Source organism: Pseudochaenichthys georgianus, chromosome 1 (genome assembly GCF_902827115.2).
Source record: "Pseudochaenichthys georgianus chromosome 1, fPseGeo1.2, whole genome shotgun sequence".
NCBI classification, from domain to species: domain Eukaryota; kingdom Metazoa; phylum Chordata; class Actinopteri; order Perciformes; family Channichthyidae; genus Pseudochaenichthys; species Pseudochaenichthys georgianus.
The window spans coordinates 42,939,639-42,957,649 of record NC_047503.1 but is presented as its reverse complement, the minus strand read 5'-3'; the positions used below and the strand labels follow the sequence as shown (position 1 = coordinate 42,957,649).

The window sequence follows — 18,011 nt, the reverse complement described above, 5'->3', positions numbered from 1 at the left end:
CAAAGATGCTCTCGAACTAAAGAGAACACATTACAACTGGCATCAATTGCATTAAAAGGTATACAGTATACGTTATGTATTTATATTTTTAAAAAGCCGATATTAAAGGTGGGGTAGGTAAGTTTCAGAAACCGGCTCGAGATACACTTTTTGTTATATTCCATGGAATGCTCTGAACATCCCGATAGCGATGCATATCTGAAGTGCTTTGACAAAAAATCCATAAAAAAACTTCATCTGTAGAAGCCGTAATACTGTAAAAAGTACAACCAATCCGTTTAGCCGGGCCTACCTGCCTGTCAGCCTTCCATCGGGGCACAAACTTATCTCGTGCCCTCATTGGTCATGTGCGCGTTCGTGTGTGTTGGAGGAGGGGCTCTGTGAGGAAGTGGCAGATTTTCTCCGGTTGTGTATTTTCAAATTCTAGGGATCTCGAGCCGGTTTCTCAAACTTACCTACCCCACCTTTAACAGAGCTAACAAACATATTTAGCATTATGAGTTTTGGTTAGCTCGGGCGTTCACAAGCGTTAGTTGAAGTAAAGCTACACATGTTGACAGAGTTGAAAGGCACACGCTCTGTGTTGCCAGACCGCTAGACACATCAGGCAAACTGGCCACAATAAACAATGTTTGTCTCCTGATTCGTCCCTCTGGAGAATGCCATTTTAGTGTCAGAAACGTTGGAAGGTATGTAAACTGTGCTCGCTTTCAAGGACTCCGACAGCGCCGTCTGCGATCTGACCGTGACCGTGAAAGAAAGAAGAAACAAAGAAGAGAATTTAGAAAACATGTGTCCATTTGTTTAATAAGTCTGGTTGTGTACGCAGGGACAGAGTTTGTCCCGTTTCTCAGAGTACAGTTAACCTTCAGATCCCGGACTCTCCTCCAGCTCGGCTCGCTTTGTCAGCCCACAGGAATTCCTCACAATAACTTCCCGTTCACTCGGAATAAAAGGGATCTTTTTAACCTCATTAACTTAAATCCGCCTCACATTGAATGCCAGCGTCACTGTTTGAGCGCAGAACACCGTGAACTGGGACCACGAAGCGCATCCGTCCGAGGAAGGGGATAAACAGACGCACTTCATGTACCGACGGCTCGGAGGATTGCTTTATCCTAAATGTCACTTTCATTTCAACCACAGCTTTTAAGTTCAAAGCAATTATTATAAATATGATCAGTGTTGGTTATAAAGGGAACCATGGATGTTATGTAATGCATAAATAGTTGCATTTTAGCATAACAAAGCATGAATCGTTCAAAGGTGTAGTTATTTAAATGTTATAAGAGTAATACACATATCATATCATAACTTTGCACGTGTTTTCATTAAAATGTTGTGAGCATTTTGATATGAAAGCGTATTAAACTGTATAAAATATGTACACTTCTGCAGCTATTTTCTATATAATGTACTGATTTATGAATTGAAAAGTCATTTGGTTGGTCAGTGAAATTACACATGAAGGTTACTTTGATGATACAAACAGAAAGAAGCAGCAAATCCTCACATTTGAGAAGTTGCCGTGTGAAGATGTTTGTGTGTAAAGTGGTTGAAACTATAAATGCATAGTCAACATTAAGCAGTAAGCAGAGGTAGGTCTGATTATAAGCAAGACCAATTCTCATGGCTTGTAGCGGTAACAAAGACCTGTGTTATCTCGTCAGGTGTAATTGGTCAAACCCCTCTGGCCTGATTGAGATCTCTTTAATGTGAAGCAGAAAGACTCGGCCGACACCCAACAAGCTCAGGAACAACACAAACAACACAACACACCAACACACAGAGGCACGATGCTGGAGGCTGCAGACGGCGACACATCCTTCATTTTGTGTTTTGAAGTCGAGGCTGGATTACCAACCTGGGGGCGCCTTACCACAACGATATCATATGAAACATGTCTGCCTGAACATGTCTAAAAACAACTGGAACTATTTCAAATGTGCCAGTTGTGTCCTTTCATTCTTTTAAATGTATTTTTTTTTTTTTAATGTTAATCGGTAATGGTCGGTTTTGTTCGAATGTGCATGCGCCATAAAGTCACTTTACGTTACTGTCAAAGCTGGGTAATCCAAAAACACATCGATATAAGATGTAACATCTCTTCCTTCAAATCTCTAAAGTAAACTAGACGTATTTTACACATGTTGTTGAGTTGACATGATACCACTCAATCACATTTTAAACATGGAGAAATCTGCATTAACTAACGTTTCATTTGGTCTCCTGTCATGGCGATGCATATCGTGTCATAAATTGGCCTTTTATCCAGTCGTATTTGTACGATACACTTTGAAGATCTTAGTCGTTTAAACTGTCTATTTTACTAAGATTTTAAATCCTTGTTGGGTAACAATCCAATCCATTTTATTTCTACAGCACATTTAAAAACAACAGAGTTTAACAAAGTGCTGTACATCAAAGCATAATGAAAAACAGACGGGACACGAAACAAACGTAAAACACGAGACGATGAAACCAGATCAGAAGCCACAGACGTAAAAACAGTACAAAACACTAGTAAGAGAAAATCCCAAATTTAAAAGCACACGTGTAACAATGTATTTATACACTGGCCCCAGGCGCTGGAGCACTCGGCCCCTCCATGCGAGGTCGGCCCAGACCCTAGGGGGTTTTAAATCGACACTTAAAACTCACTTCTTCTCTCCGGCCTTCTGGTCACATTTCCCTGTGTGTGATTTATTTATTTTGTTGCCGTTATATTTGTTGTAAAGTGTTTCTATTGTATGTACCGCACTTTGGCACGACCAAAAATCGTTTTAAAAATGTGTTATATAAATAAAACTTGATTTGATACACTGTGAATATAGTCTTTTGAGTACGTTAAAGCTCTGGCTACTTCTTCCAACACCGGTTCCTGGTTCCACTTCAAGGTGACTTTGCTCATAAATGTTGCACTGACACGGAGGATGAGGGTCAGTGGGCGGGCCGAGGAAAATAATCCTAACAAGTAACTCCAGCTACGGTTGATGTCGTCATTTAAAAACACTTAAGTTACTCAAGCAGCAATCTCACAACCTTGTTTCTTTCTAAAGTGCCTCTTCAACAGGGCTAATTTAAGAGTTCGAACCAGAAAACAAAGGCTGCTGCACTCAAACCCTCGGGCTGCTCTCAGGTCTGTCGGAAAAACGACATTGTTAGCAACATGCTAATTGCTCTTAAAATAGCTGCTGGCTAATGATACCGGTGATATCCTCCAGTTAGAAAGAACCAGAAGTTCGTGAGTGCAATGTGCCTCGTGTGCGACAGACGGTCACTAATATCCATCAGTCCGCGCACTCGTTCACACTGAGCTGCACACAAGCTGCTTTATTACTATTTACTTAGGATTAAGGGACTGTGTTTCCCAGAATGACTCGCATATTCAAAAGGTTAATGTGTTAAGAGGCCTCTCAAGTTAGAAAACAAGAAGAAACACAAAATACGAAATGTACACGAGAGCCATTTGCCGCGAGCACAGGTTTAGGAAAAAGAAGTGAAACACTTTTAGCGATAACACAAAGAATCGCTGAAATCCCAAGAAGAAGAAAATGGTCATGCTTGAAAGCTAAATGAATACACTTCTGATAAATGAATCTATTTGTGTGGAAATGTGTACAAAAAAAGGACATAAATATAAAGGAGACACACCGAAACACAGTCTACGATCTTCTCTTAGCACATATACCTAAATTCAGAGGCTTATCACATGTGTATTGGAAGAACAAAATACACGTTTCTATCCACATGTGTTTTACTGTGCATGGAGTAAAAGAAAATATGTTTACTTTCACTGAAATAACATACAGCCATATGAACTAAAAGGGTGTTAATGAGCTAATGAGCACATGGCTTTGGTCATTACTTTGTAAGTTAATAATCTCTACCTGTAGTGAATGCTAGAGAGCCTTTGGGGCAGTTTCACGGTGGTTCTTCTTCAAAGTGTTGCAGTTAAATATGTGCGTCATTATGTCATCGAGGGAAACCTCTTTGTTTTGGATGTAGGCCTCGGTGTTTGTACTGAGGGAGTAAGTAAGGGGACATATAAGGGCTGCAGTGGTGGAGGACAGGAACTGATGTTTGGCTCATCAGCAGCTCCAGACATAAACTGTATATCTTACATTCCTGCAGCTTATCTCTCGATGTACATGTGTCTGTCAGGCAGCCTGGGAGAGAGAACACAGCTGTTCAAACCCCCTCCTCTTCTTGGCTAAAAGAGGAAGTACGCCCTCTTGAACATGCATACATGTTGTTCCAGTGGTCTCAGTCAATCCACAAGTAAAAGCAAACATGAACGAGTATCTTCCAAGAGTGCCAAAACCCAAACTTGGGATGTCATCAAGTTTAATGTCTGGAACAGCTCCATAGACAATGAATTGGGAAATATGTAATACGTGACACTGAGAGCCGTCATGGGAACGTTCTGAATCTATGGGAACGTTCGCTGTTACGTAACCGAGGAAACTACAATGGAGTAGAGCCAATTTGGGTTGAAGGTCTAAGTCGTGTCAACTGCATACTTTACTAAGATCTTAAATGCATGACTTGTATGTGAAACAAAGTATATCTACTCCGTGAATATAGTAATTATTTTGAGTAAGTAAAGGATCTGGCTACTTCTTCCAACACTGGTCCTAAATGTTGCACTGATACTGGGAGGATGAGGGTCAGCGGGCGGCAAGAGGAAGATAATCCGAATGGAAATCTGTTATATATATATATATATTAGGGCTGTCAAACGATTAACATTTTTAATCAGATTAATCACAGCTTAAAAATTAATTAATCATGATTAATCACCATTCGAACTATGTCCAAAATATGCCATTTATTTATGTATATTGTTGGGAATGGAAAGATAAATGAAAGAAGGCGGATATATCCATTTAACATACAGTATGTATTAGGGATGCCAGCGATTATTCGATTATTCGAATATTCGTTACAGTCTCCATAATCGAATATTATTTTTAAAAATCGATTTTATTTATATATATTTTTTTAATTATTTATATATATTTTTATTATTTATGTATTTTTTTTTTTTCTGGCTTAGTTTCAACCAAAATATATATATAAATATATATATGCTAATAATAGTAATAGTATTAATAATTGTAAATGGCCATTGGTCACACCACCAGTTTGTTTTACTGTAAACTTGGAGGAAGCCTGCGTGCAGAGCAGACTGCTGCTGCAGCACGCTACACACCGACCCCACCCCCCTCTCCTTCTCCCTCACACGTGCGACTAAAGATGAACAAAGCGGCAGGTAAAAAGAGTTCCTCCTCGTGGAACTACTTCGAACTTACAAGTCCAAAGGAAGTTAAATGCAAGCTCTGCGAAAAGACGTTGGTCTATCACAACTCAACCTCAACAATGCGTTCGCATTTGAGTGCGAAGCCAAAGAGGTTACAGAGAAAGACGCAGCAGCCGGCCATTACCAACTTCACTTCAAGGCCACGTCGTTGTGATGACATGCTTGTTTGTTGTTTGTGCTGTTAAACATGTTCCAGTAAAGAAAACAACGGAATTCCTTTTGTCTGAGGTTTTTTTTTTTTTTCTCCCGCGGGGGGGGGTCGCATAATCGATTATTATTCGCCAGGGCTCCCGAATAATCGATTTTGATTATGGTCAGTTTCTGGCAACCCTAGTATGTATGTTTATTATAACATTGTTCTGTGTGTCAAAATGAAAGACAACCCACACACACATATCTATCATCAAACCGTGGGGTCTTAATTCATTACGTGTTGATTTCTATCAACGGGGAGTACTTCAGGGAAGTCGACAGAGGGGGGGGGGGGCGCGCGCTAGTGGAGTACTTCGTGACCACGGAGTGTGAAAGTTGTGATCAGCTGTTTTAGCGCAGTTGTCCAGTGAAGGGGGGAGTCTCCCTCCGCAGCCGGTTGGCGTAGTTTTGGCACAGTTCCGTTGTACAGACCGACGTTAACAGCAGCCTGTCTGTGCACACGGAGACCGACTCTGTCGTCCGGTGATCTAACCGCCTTCTGGAAAAGCTTCACAAGTACGTCGGTACGCAAATGCGCTTTGTGACACAAGTGATGGTACGCATTTCAGATTACGCACAACGTACGCATACCCTGCGTACCAGTTATGTGCACCTCTGTACCAGAGCCATATTATTACTATTATATGGCTCTGCCCTGAACTACAGCAAGAGTATTCTCCGTCGGGACTTCCTGCAACAACACCACGCCGTTATCAAAGATGTTCTATTGAGAAGACGATCACTACGTGACAAAAGTTTTCAAAACCGTGGCTACTGAAATCAATCTTACTAACTGCTGTCTGTGCAATTTACTCGAGGCTGGGAGACTTTATTTTGCTTACTTTAACATCATTTGTCATGGTGGGGCTGGTATGGGTGTAGCCTACCCAGCCATACCCTGGCGCTGCCACTGGTGGCACGTATGGGGCGGGCCATTCTGCACATGCGTTAAATGCGTTAAATATTTTAACGCAATTAATTCAAAAAATTAATTACCGCCGTTAACGCGATAATTTTGACAGCACTAATATATATATGTTATACATGACACTGACAGCAGTCATGGGAACGTTCTGAATCTATGGGAACGTTTTCTGTTACGTAACGGAGGAAACTACAATGGAGTCAAGCCAATTTGGGTTCGATAAGGGAAAACAGTCAATGTGTGGGTCCCAAAAATTAGCCTCCCATTCATTGTCCATGGAGCAGCTCTTTATACTTGAGAGTGGCTGGTTTTTGGCTTTGAGAGAGACGCTCATCTTTACCAATATTGATTGAACTTTCCTAGGAAATGGACACATCATTATGGAATTCTTAAGTAGTGTTCTCCTTTAAATCCAATCCCAGAATAGGCTCTCAAAAACCATCCAACCTTTAAACCCTAACCTTAAAGGAAGGAACAGTTCACCCATAATACTCCTGTCAAATAAGTATGAAACAATCCGACTGAAGTGAACAACTGAAGTGTGTCCTCACTACAGCTACAACTGACTTTAGCTAACAACAAAGATGCAGGACACACCAAACTAATGCGAAACCAAGCATCCTCTCAAAAGCAAAATATGCCACCAACTACCATTAACGTGCTCCAGTGGCGAACCGTCAGGGCCTTCAAGGTATTCAGAGAATACCCTGGAACACTCAGATAAAACAAACAAAACATCGATTTAATTATATAAATAAAATGTAATAAAATGAATAAATGAGAATCGTATCTGTGTTGTTGATCTGTGATATCACAGTGTTACGTTGATTTGTTTGTCCTTCTCGGACCATGCACTACGCATTTCAGTGGTTTTGTGTTAGAAAGAAAGCAACCAATCAGATCTTGTTCTGGGTCTCTGGGTAGAATATCCTTCAACAAGGTATTCTACATCCTTGATCGAATGCCCTGGCCATTGCACTGAATGAGAGCGTACGTTTGGACTGACAGTTGGATCAACCAATCATATATTGATTTGTAGCCAATGGGCGTATTCTTCCAGAGTTTCCCTCGGTTCCAGGTTCCTCTAGAAGGCCCGCTAGTTAACTGTCTCGAGGCAGAGGATCTAGATGAATGCGACGAAGCAATTCCTGCCGTTTTATTGTTTTTAACGTTGAAATGGCAAGTGCAACAGGTGGAGATGAAGTTGTTGCGGAATTGTTGTGAGCAAGGCAAGGCAAGGCAAGTTTATTTATATAGCACTTTTCGACGCAGGGTAATTCAAAGTGCTTTACAAAAAAAAAAAAAATGAAAGACATTAAGCATTAAAAAAGAAAAGCTAATAAAATAAACCCTTTTAGTACCCTTGTTACCCCCCCTTGTTGGGGGGGGTGTCTACAGAAGGTCCAGTTGCGATAGACACGGTTCGCCACTGACGTGCTCCACACTTGGTGGTTGAAGGATGGTCATCGTCAATGTTTTGTGGTAGGCATTATTTGGGTTTTTAGGGTCAAGAACATTTCAACAACTGTGTTCGAAAACATCTCGGTCTTTCAAGAAAGATTTAAAGACATAAACAAATATATGTCATTGTCACTTGATAGCAACCGCCATGTTTATGACATATGGAAGCTTTGGACGTTCACGAGTTGGGTAACTACTGATGTATTTTATGTCGTAGAACATGACGTAAAAATCTCTTCAGCTTGTGAGATCTTATTTCAGTCATCTAACCACAAACCGTTGTCTGCTAGACGAGGGAACAGGAAGTGGTTAGGGTTAGGGTCATTTCCAGGTTTCAGGACTTATTCCTGCAACGTAATCCTGACCGACTTTGCTGACTGCAGTTTTTGAAATGTATGATTTAACTTCTAACAGGAGGAAATGACTCTACCTGTGGAGTGCAGGTAACATAAATCTTCAAGCAGACGAGCAGAGAGGTCAAAGGTCAGAGCCTGAGCTTTGCGAAAACATGAAAGAAGGCTATGTGCGTTTGAGATGATGCTGCGAAATGAAACGAGAGCCCGAGACGAAAAGCCGTGCTGCTCGGCTGCCCCTGAAAAGCCTCGAGGGGCTCAGCGTAGAGGCGGCTCTTCAGGGGAGCTTTTCACCGAGGAGACTTCCTTCAGAGGAACGCATGAATGACAGCAGCTTGTGAGTGAGAGGCCGGCGTCTCCCAGCAGGAATCTGACTTTAGAAGAAGACGCCTGCAGAGCCGAGGACTCTGGAGCTTCGTCACAGGAAGTCTTTTGTCTGAGCGGAAAACAAGCTAATGGCTAACGACACTCCCAAAGCTTTGATAAGTTCACAGGTTGAACAGGCGGAGGAAGACGAAGCTTTGTGTGAAACATTTGGCTTCAGACTTTTAATACAGCTATGGATGCAACACTTAAACCGTTAACCGCGTTAATGTTCTTTTCTATTGAATATCTTTGAGTTTGAACACTTTTATCTGGATAAACAAAAGACGTTTAAAGCCATCATGGGTCTGGGTCGTTAAGAAATCTGCGATAATGGAACCATTGATCATGAATATAGATATAAAAGGGTTTTTTCTTCCGCACGAATGCAACACTTTTCTCCACTGGAATTGATTTTAGAAAATAAATCTCCAATGCATTACACGGCAATAATGCAACCGTTAACTGTGATGGATGACCTCTCCGCAGCATGCCAATTTAGTCAGAAAGGACGTGAAACAAATGGCCGAAGGGAACTACATCCATCAAAACCTGATTACAATGATGCAATTTGTACAGACCCTCTGAGACCCACGGGGCCGTATACGATCCCAAATATCACGCTGTGTTCAAAGCGTCATCACTTCTCAGCTGTTTGAGCCAGAGAGACATGCCGTGTTTTTCCTCTTAAACTACAGAAACGGCAATAAACAACTCTATTAAGTTTTTCATTGAGAGGCGTTTACTTATTTCGGTGAAACGAATGTGCGTAAAGTTTTAAAAGATGCGGATAGTCTCACCTTGATTCTGGCGCATTGCTTATCGTTTTCTGGCTGTTTTATAGATCTATTCTCATCCACCATCTTTGTTTGTGACGTAAAGAGTGTAAGAGTCCCGTTTCTGAATCGGACACCGAGTGGATGCAGTCAAAGCCAATCGGGGTCTGATTCAGAGTCAGTTAACGAGAGCCGGTATAATTCCACGCGCGAAAATAAAAGTTGGAATACGTTCTTTTAGTGTTTTAAAAGTAGACCGAGGCATGGCAAGGAAGTTTCAAGGCTCCAAAGCTGAGGCTTTGGAGCCGATTTTTCAAGATGAAAATTCAGACGAATCTGCTCAGCATGCCATGTGTGATTGTGGACAGGAACTGCCATCATGTGTAGTCTTCAAAATTGGAAGGACAACAATGACAATTCCTGGCAAAAGAACGCTCATGGACACTGCCCAAAAGAATGGGCATAACTAATGAACAGAATCAGTTAGAATCTTCTAATCAGTTCTGATACAATGATAATAAATGTGTGCAATTGTCTGCGTTGAATGTTTCTTTAAATGTTATGGTTAGCAGTTCTTTTTAATGAAATAAGTAAAAAATTCAAGCTCCATTTTTTATTTATAGGCAAACATCCCCTATGTGTGTATAAGTCTCTAATGAGTGACATATATCATCAGCTGAGGTGGTGCTGATTTCTGGGATGTGTAACACCTGATTATACGGCAAAGAAATGACCATTTATAGGCAAAACACAAACATACAAAAACGGAAATGTCCTATGTGGGTCTCAGGGGGTTAACATATGGACACATGTGAAATAGTTTCCTGAAGTCGACATGTTGGATTCTCTGCTGCACATGTCCACAGTAAATCACCAGTGTGTACATGCACAGCAATGCATGCCGTGTTTGAGGACCTCAGTGGAAACCTGCCAGAACGTCTCTGACATCACGTGTCGGACGCCTGAGATCACCGTTATCAGTGTGAGAACAGCAGAGGGAGGAAACACACGGAGTATTGCCATCTGGTTTTGGAGGACAGATGTCTCGCGTGCATACCTTCCAGATGTGCCAACTCTGCAGAGGACCCTCCACTTCCTGCGGAGGAATAGACCCTCAACAGCAGCAGTTGGAGCCCAGCCAAGAGATGTGATTTTATTATCGACCCTTCAGTGTTTTCCTACCTGACGTCAGATCGAGTGTATAACAGGAAGCTGGAGGAGTGCTGATAATTACTGGGGGCCGACAGGATGTCCCTGTTTTAGGGGGGTAGGTGGAGAGACTTTAAAGAGGGGGGCGGGTCCTTTGTGGACTGCAGACTCACAGCAACCAATTAGAGCTTCACAGTGTGAGACCATCGCAAGGCTTCGAGGCATTTTATTCTGAAAAGCTCCATTATCACAAATGCTCTTGTTTTTGTGTTCAGACCTGCAGAACTATAGGGGCTAAGTTACCACATATAAAGAACACTTTTCGTAAGTGCGATGTGAACATTTCGTAAATACTGCTTGAAATGCGATTAATTAAGGCATTAAGACTTTCTCTCTAAGGGGTTGATAAATAATTAACGATAAAACCACTTTTGTTGGAATGGTAATAATGCATTTCACTATTTTTTCAGTTTCTGCCCACATGTCGGCAATGAACCAAAGAAGAACGATATTGACGTTGTATATTTAATTATTAGTTTAAAGATCGCAAGTGATACCGTCCTCGCACTATGGACGTGGTTCATTACAGCCTGCGATATAAAACGTTTTTTTAACTAAAGGACCAATCCGACATTCCTTTTTTATCGTGTTGTCATCAAATCTCACGTTCGGCCTCAAACCAACAGCAGCAGCTTTGCCAATTGGAGAAATGTGGGGTCCAGTTTCATGAATCCATTTTATTTACAGATTTCAAAATAAAATGGGTTCATTCTGTCTTCAGTATGACTTTGGACATTAGATTTCATAACATCTGCCCATAAATGATGACTATTCTTACAAGTAGGTATACAACTGTACGGTATTATGGAATTTGACAACCAGCCGTTAAATAAGCAAAACCCTAATACTCTTTGTAAGACTGACCAAAAGGTGTCCATACAAAACACTGTAGTTTCAGTATCTGACTTTACAGTGTAGCCAGTCTGTTACTGGAAGACTGCATTGTACTGTATGTGTGGTCTAAATCTTAAAACACTCAAAATCTAAATCTTAAGAGTTTAATGGAGTGCTCTTGAACAACTGCATGTGTTAACAGAACATTTAACAGTTGTCAACTTTGGTACGAAACGTGTAACTGAATAGTATTCAGAAATACTTGATGGACCAAGTGTTGGCCAAAGAGATTCATTGTTAGTGCTTGAGGGGTAAAAGCAACAGGACTACAGCATCCGTTCACTTCCTGTCCCGTAGGAGAACACCGTTCACCTCCTTTACCCTCCCGCAACAAACCTACGTCTTTGTCTTCATCTAAATGTCTGCTCGGAGTTAAGCACATTCTGCCTGCAGCGTCTGAAATAACAAGAACCATGAAGGCGACCCTCGAGATGTCCCGGTGACTTCCTGCAGAGGGGAGATGTGTGTGGTCTGCGTGTTTTAACAGGAGGACGAGAAACAAATGGTGACGTGATGCAATCAGAGGAAAGACACTCTGTGGATGACTCGGGGCGAGGAAGGGGTTCAGCTGCTGGAGCAAATCTCTCCTGGGCAAATTAATCAAACGTTAGTGAAGGGAAATAGTCTGCGTCTCTGTTATGCTGTCTATGTATTGGCTTTATTCATTTACCCTTTTTTGCTGCTTTTGATTCGAACCCTGCTGTCAGGACTCTTTGTAATAAAGCCTTGAAAGAAGGTGATTTGAATGTGTGCAAATAGATGTGTTGCAGGCATGTTCTTCACTGGTGCTGGTCATTGTTCTTTAATATGTATAAACTCACATGTGGCATCTTAAAACCCATCGTATCACCGAATACAAACTGGCTTTCTGTGACTCCAGTTCGCCCATCTTAGACTTTAAGGCACCACGATGGGAAGATATGAAAAAAGAAATGATTGCAACCCTAGTTTGTGGAGAGAAAGCCAAATCACCCAATCAGAAATCAACCAGTACTCCAATGTATCATGAAACATTACGGCATAGACTCAGGACGTCTATGTGGCAAAGTTTTAAACTAAATTTGGCAATGGGAAGTTAAATCAAACATGGCCACATCATTAGTTAACATGGAGAGAGCTCAGACCTCCACCAAGGCCAAATGCTTTATCTCTAAATGCTATCAAAAGTAAAAAGATAACTTGTGTACCCGCCCAAGATCTGGATCTACTCAAAACGTTAATGAGGTCTTCAGCGGCCCGTGCGACACCCTTCCACTGAGCGTAAAGAACATCAAGCCGGTTGCCATGGTCACAAACAAACAAACCATAATGAAAATAATAAGCTGCTTGGCGGGGATAGTAATGTACGTTGTTATTCTTCTGTAGTAGCACAAATTCCATTACAACATTAGCATTAAATCAAAGTACCACACACATGGCCCCTCGGGGCGTGGGGCCCCCAAGGCAGTTGCCAAAGTGTACACTTAACTTTGTATTTCTTTAACCCCTTAAGGCAATATAAACTATGTAGAAATGAACTCAATTAAAACGAGATTACAGAAGTTGAACACGCTGGAGACATTTTCCACGCCGAGTGTGTCGATGCTACAATCTGGATTATCTGTCACATGACCTGAGGTATGCAGTGTGTGTGTGTGTGTGTGTGTGTGTGTGTGTGTGTGTGTGTGTGTGTGTGTGTGTGTGTGTGTGTGTGTGTGTGTGTGTGTGTGTGTGTGTGTGTGTGTGTGTGTGTGTGTGTGTGTGTGTGTGTGTGTGTGTGTGTGTGTGTGGCGGCTTGATGAAAGAGTTATTTGTGTTGGCTTTTAATTGACTCGCATTCCAGCCTCTGTTCCCTCTGTTCAGAGAATCCAACACCTCCGTCTCTCAGAGAACTGAACAGACCACACACACACACACACACACACACACACACACACACACACACACACACACCTGTCTGTTCACACCACCAACACTTCAACGTGTCACCTCCGCAATCCCCACAAGTCTGTGGGTCTAAACCCAAAGCAGCAGCTACGACAGCAGGGAACACACACACTGTAACCAGCTTTAAAATGCACGGAGGTGAAGAGCCAATAGAAAACCTTATCAGGTGTCAACAAACAATCAGAGAGAGAGAGCAGACTCTGAAGCTGAAGAGACGAGACACTCATCCTGCGTGTTATCACGATGGAAAGTTGGCAGTGGGAGAAGTCGACATATTGAGCTGGAGATCTATGGAAGTCTGTCGTGCCAGTTAAAGCGTAAAACAATATGTTACAAGTTGAATAACTAAGAGAGGATTACATTTCAAATTAAGCCTGCAAAATATGAGAAAAAGGAAAATACCAGGGTTGAATATTGCAAATACTTATATTACTTGCAATAAATAAACAGACATTAAAGTATGAACTTCAGCCTCACTGCTGTTTACTGCTCAAAGTAACAAATGGATTGTTACATTTCAAAAAGAAGTCCAACGAACTAAACACCAATAAAAACAGTAATAGTAACATTTAAAAGTGGTATTTTTAACCACGTATAAAAGTCCTTGCTTGCAAAATCGCAGTCTCTCTCGTGTTGGCTTTGATAGCGATTAAAAAACGATGTATCGTGCAGCTCTGAGAAAAGGATTTGAAACGGTATGAATAGTGAAAGCTTGGGAGTTAAAAGAGACAACAGATGTTTTCACTAAACGGAACATGTGAGAGCTGAGAGGACCTGAAGTGTAAGTTGAAGTGAAACAATGTAAAAGCAGCCGAGGTGTCAATCACTGATTAAACAGAAGACCTCATGAGGTGTCAACAAACAAACAGACAAACAAGAGACAAGAGAAGTAAAGATCGGGTGGCTTTACGGACAGAGCAATCAGGCCAGCTGGATCAATACGTGAATCACGTCACTTTACAGGCTGAATAAAGGTGGGAATGGCAGCCTCAGAAAAAAAAAAAGAATTGCATTAAAAGCTTAAAAATAGTTCAATTAAAACAATTGTTCTTAATATACATAGCTAAATGTTAAATAACAGAAATTAAAACCAACATTCTCTCAAATATATCCTCTTTTGCTTGTATTTATTAAAGTATCAGAGCAAAGTGTAGAGTTAAGGCAAGATTTCTGTCAGTTTGACCTAAAAATGTAGAATATTTTCTCCTTAAAGTTACATATCACATGCCACCATAACCTATATCATCCATATATTACAGATATAAGATAGGAAAGGACATTTCTGGGATAAAGACGTTTAAATTCTCTTCCTTTGTTATGTTTGCTTCCAAGTAAAACAAGTCGAAATACCTGCTATGTGCATCATGCTAGGAAACAGACAAAATGTGATTCAAATTAACATATGATTGTATGCTAACATAAGTGCCCTTTTAAGACACATCTGTGGCACTGCAAACTCAGACATACATTTATTTTTTGCTTTTGAATTACCTTTAAGTGTAGAAATTATTAACTGAGGAAAAAACCTAGAGAAATACAAGACATTCATTCATTCAAGTTGTATAGTTTTGTTTCTGAAATGCTGATTTACTTATTGTCTTATTTAACTGAACAACTTGGAAACTCTGCTAATTAAGTTTTTACTGGAGTTGATCAACCCCATGCGAAACAGCCTAAACCACCTTGGATGTTCCCTCTATGTTCTCCTGCTCTGTCCCCCTGATTCTTGCACACTTCTTCAACTTTTATGAATGAACCTCATAATGAAATCCGGCCTCTGTCTCGTTAAACGCACAATCTGCGGGGTGTTGGACTCACATAAACTTTGTGGAAGGTGTCGCCGAAGAAGTACAGAGATCCGTTGAGAGGCAGCTCTGCGGTGGAGTCGGACCCGGGTTTCAGCTGCTGGTCTCCGGCTTCTTCTCCGAACTCAAACAGCTCCTCCAGCTCCAAAGCGTGGGTCAAAACACTCAGGCTCAGCAAGCACGACCAGAACCACAACCAGCTCCGGTACCGGGGACTCATTTTCTCCACAAATGCTCCACAGGTAAAGTTAGAAAGAGCGGTGTTTCTTGGAGAAGTAAGCCGGGGATGAGGTGAGATGAGCGGGTAACAAGAGGCAGACTGATGGGAAAGGAGAGGCGGGAGGAATGGCTGGATGGAGGAACAGCGGGGGTAACAGCCCGGGGGGCTGGAATTTAAATATCAAATGCAATGACTTCCGTCAACTTTCGTTTTTCAAAATAAATGTCTCATTTGAAAAAGTACTTCCGATTTTTCACGTTAAGTAAATGTAAAAAATTAATGAGAAAATAGGACTGCTCAATAAAAAATAAAATGCCTTAATCCAAAAAGTATTTGAATCGTGTCGTTTTTCATGTTGAGACGATTTTAAACACTTTAAAAATACTGATTAGTACAATAGTGCATGATGTCATTCAAGCATAGCATGTGTTTTTCTAAATACAAGGTGTCAGATAACCATGCGGTTTAAAGTAGGAGTGTGTAAGTAGCAGGACATTGAAATACTGTTTATATAACTTCTTTTATAACACTTTAAAATCTTCTACAGAAACAGACAGTCATTGAAATATTGGAGACACGGAGGTTGTCGTAAATAAACTAAAAGCTTAACACTTTCTAAGATCATCTAGAGATGGAAAAAGTCGCCATCTTGTGGACACAGAGTCTAACTGCAAAACGACTCCTTTTTACCATTTCTTCTCCTCACCATCCTCCCTTAAAGGGGGCGTATCCTGCTCATGTTCAGGTCCATATCAGTATGTAGTGTCTCTACTGTGTCTCCATGCTTTAATGTTCAAAAAGCTCTTTATTTCTCTCATACTGCCTGTGCTGCAGCACCTCTTTTCACCCTCTGTCTGAAACCAGAGCCCAGTCTGCTCTGATTGGTGAGCTGGCCGGCTCTGTTGTGATTGGTCAACCCGCTTAGAGATGTCACGCCACTTCATTACATTATTACATGTCACTTGTTTGACGCTTTTATCCAAAGCGACTTACATACTGAATACTGTGGACAATCCCCACAGGAGCAATTTGGGGTGAAGTGACTTGCGCAGGGACACAACAGACATGCTGACTGCTGTGGGGTTTGAACCTGTGACCCCCTGATCCCACTACCAAGGCTCTATCCACTGCGCCACACGCCTATCACATACAATGTGTTGGAGCGCTAGCCAATAGAAGGCAAGTGTTACATAGTGATGTCACTATGTTCTTGAAGTAAACAAAGGAGTCCATGCACACAGGGATTTTAACCTTAGCAGACCATTTACATGCACACAAACCCCATATAACACACGACAGGACAAAGGAAACGCAGCAAGAAGCACAACAGGGTCCCTTCAAAGTTCCTACCCATCAAACCCTCTTTCCATGTTGTCAAAATGTTCAGAATGGTCTCCTTAACTAAGGCACATGTGTTTGTTTATGGTTGTTACAGAAAGATGGGCAGCTGTGGCTCAGGAGGAGATGGTCCTTGGTTCGATCCCCTGCAGACTGCATATCAAAGTGTCCTTGGGAAAGATATTGGACCACAGATTGCTTTGGATAAAACCCTAAACTGTTCACGCTGTGTAACTGCGTTTGAATGAGAAAATATGAAAATGTTCTGCATGTCTTATGTCGATGTCTTTATCGCGTTGAATAAACTTGGAGTCACGCTCAATAATAACCCGAGGAGTTCATTGGGTTTTCAGGCGGCGATGAAAAGAGTTCCTTGCTGAGGTTTGCAATATTTATGTTCTGTCAGGGTGCGTTTAGTCCTGGCAGCGGAGCAGAAAAGCTCTCTGGAACCTTCCATTTCAATCCTGAGGTACAAATACTTGTCAGTATTGCTACTTATAGCATCACGGCATGAAATGTCTCTTGATGTACGACATGTTGAAATCAGTCCCTCTCTGAAGAGCTCTGAAGATCCATTTCTTGATTATAAGAAGGTCAATTATATTCATGTGAAAAGAAATAAATAACATGGTAGTTTTATAGCGCTTTGCTAAGTTCATATGTAAGGAGTCAAAGGTTAAAAACAACCACAATGTTAGCTAAATAATTTACGATATGTTTCATTTTATAGGCGAATATGTTTGTTGTCTTTTTTGTATGATGTTAACACGACATGTAAGTTAAGCAAATGATGTGCTGGAATGGAAACATAAAGTAACATTAACAGAAACAATAATAAAGTATAGGTTAAGATTCAAGGCTTTCTTGTCTTATGCACACATCCTCAAACTATGCAAGATAAAGATACATAAGGCAAGAAACAATAAAACAATACAAATAGTGCAAGAACAAACAGAACAAAAGTAAGAGAGTGAATGTATAATGTTTTAATAATTATTATAATTACAACGTTCTTGTTACGTGCCGCAGTTGGTGCTTGTGTGTGTGCTTTTGTGTGTGTGTCTCTGGGTGTTTCTCAATCGCGAGGATGCTGGCTTGGTAGTCGCGTACTTCCAAGTCACTTCGAAGTCCGAAACGAAGCAAGTATACTTCCAAGCCACGGCTTCGGAAAACGAAGAAGAATGGAACAGGCTAACAAGTGTGCCACTCTCTCTAACGGTTTCAAC

The 18,011-nt window shown here is 41.2% G+C and overlaps 1 protein-coding gene across 1 annotated transcript in view; it reads right to left on the bottom strand.

Moving 5' to 3' along the window:
- Nucleotides 1-15,577, bottom strand: part of LOC117450120 (nidogen-1-like) — a 54,147-nt gene extending 38,570 nt beyond the window's left edge. The window contains exon 1 of the mRNA XM_034088160.1: nucleotides 15,241-15,577. Within this exon, the coding sequence (XP_033944051.1) occupies nucleotides 15,241-15,447 (207 nt within the window). The 5' untranslated portion in view covers nucleotides 15,448-15,577. The remainder of the gene's footprint in view (nucleotides 1-15,240) is intronic.
- Between the last annotated feature and the right edge of the window lie 2,434 nt (nucleotides 15,578-18,011).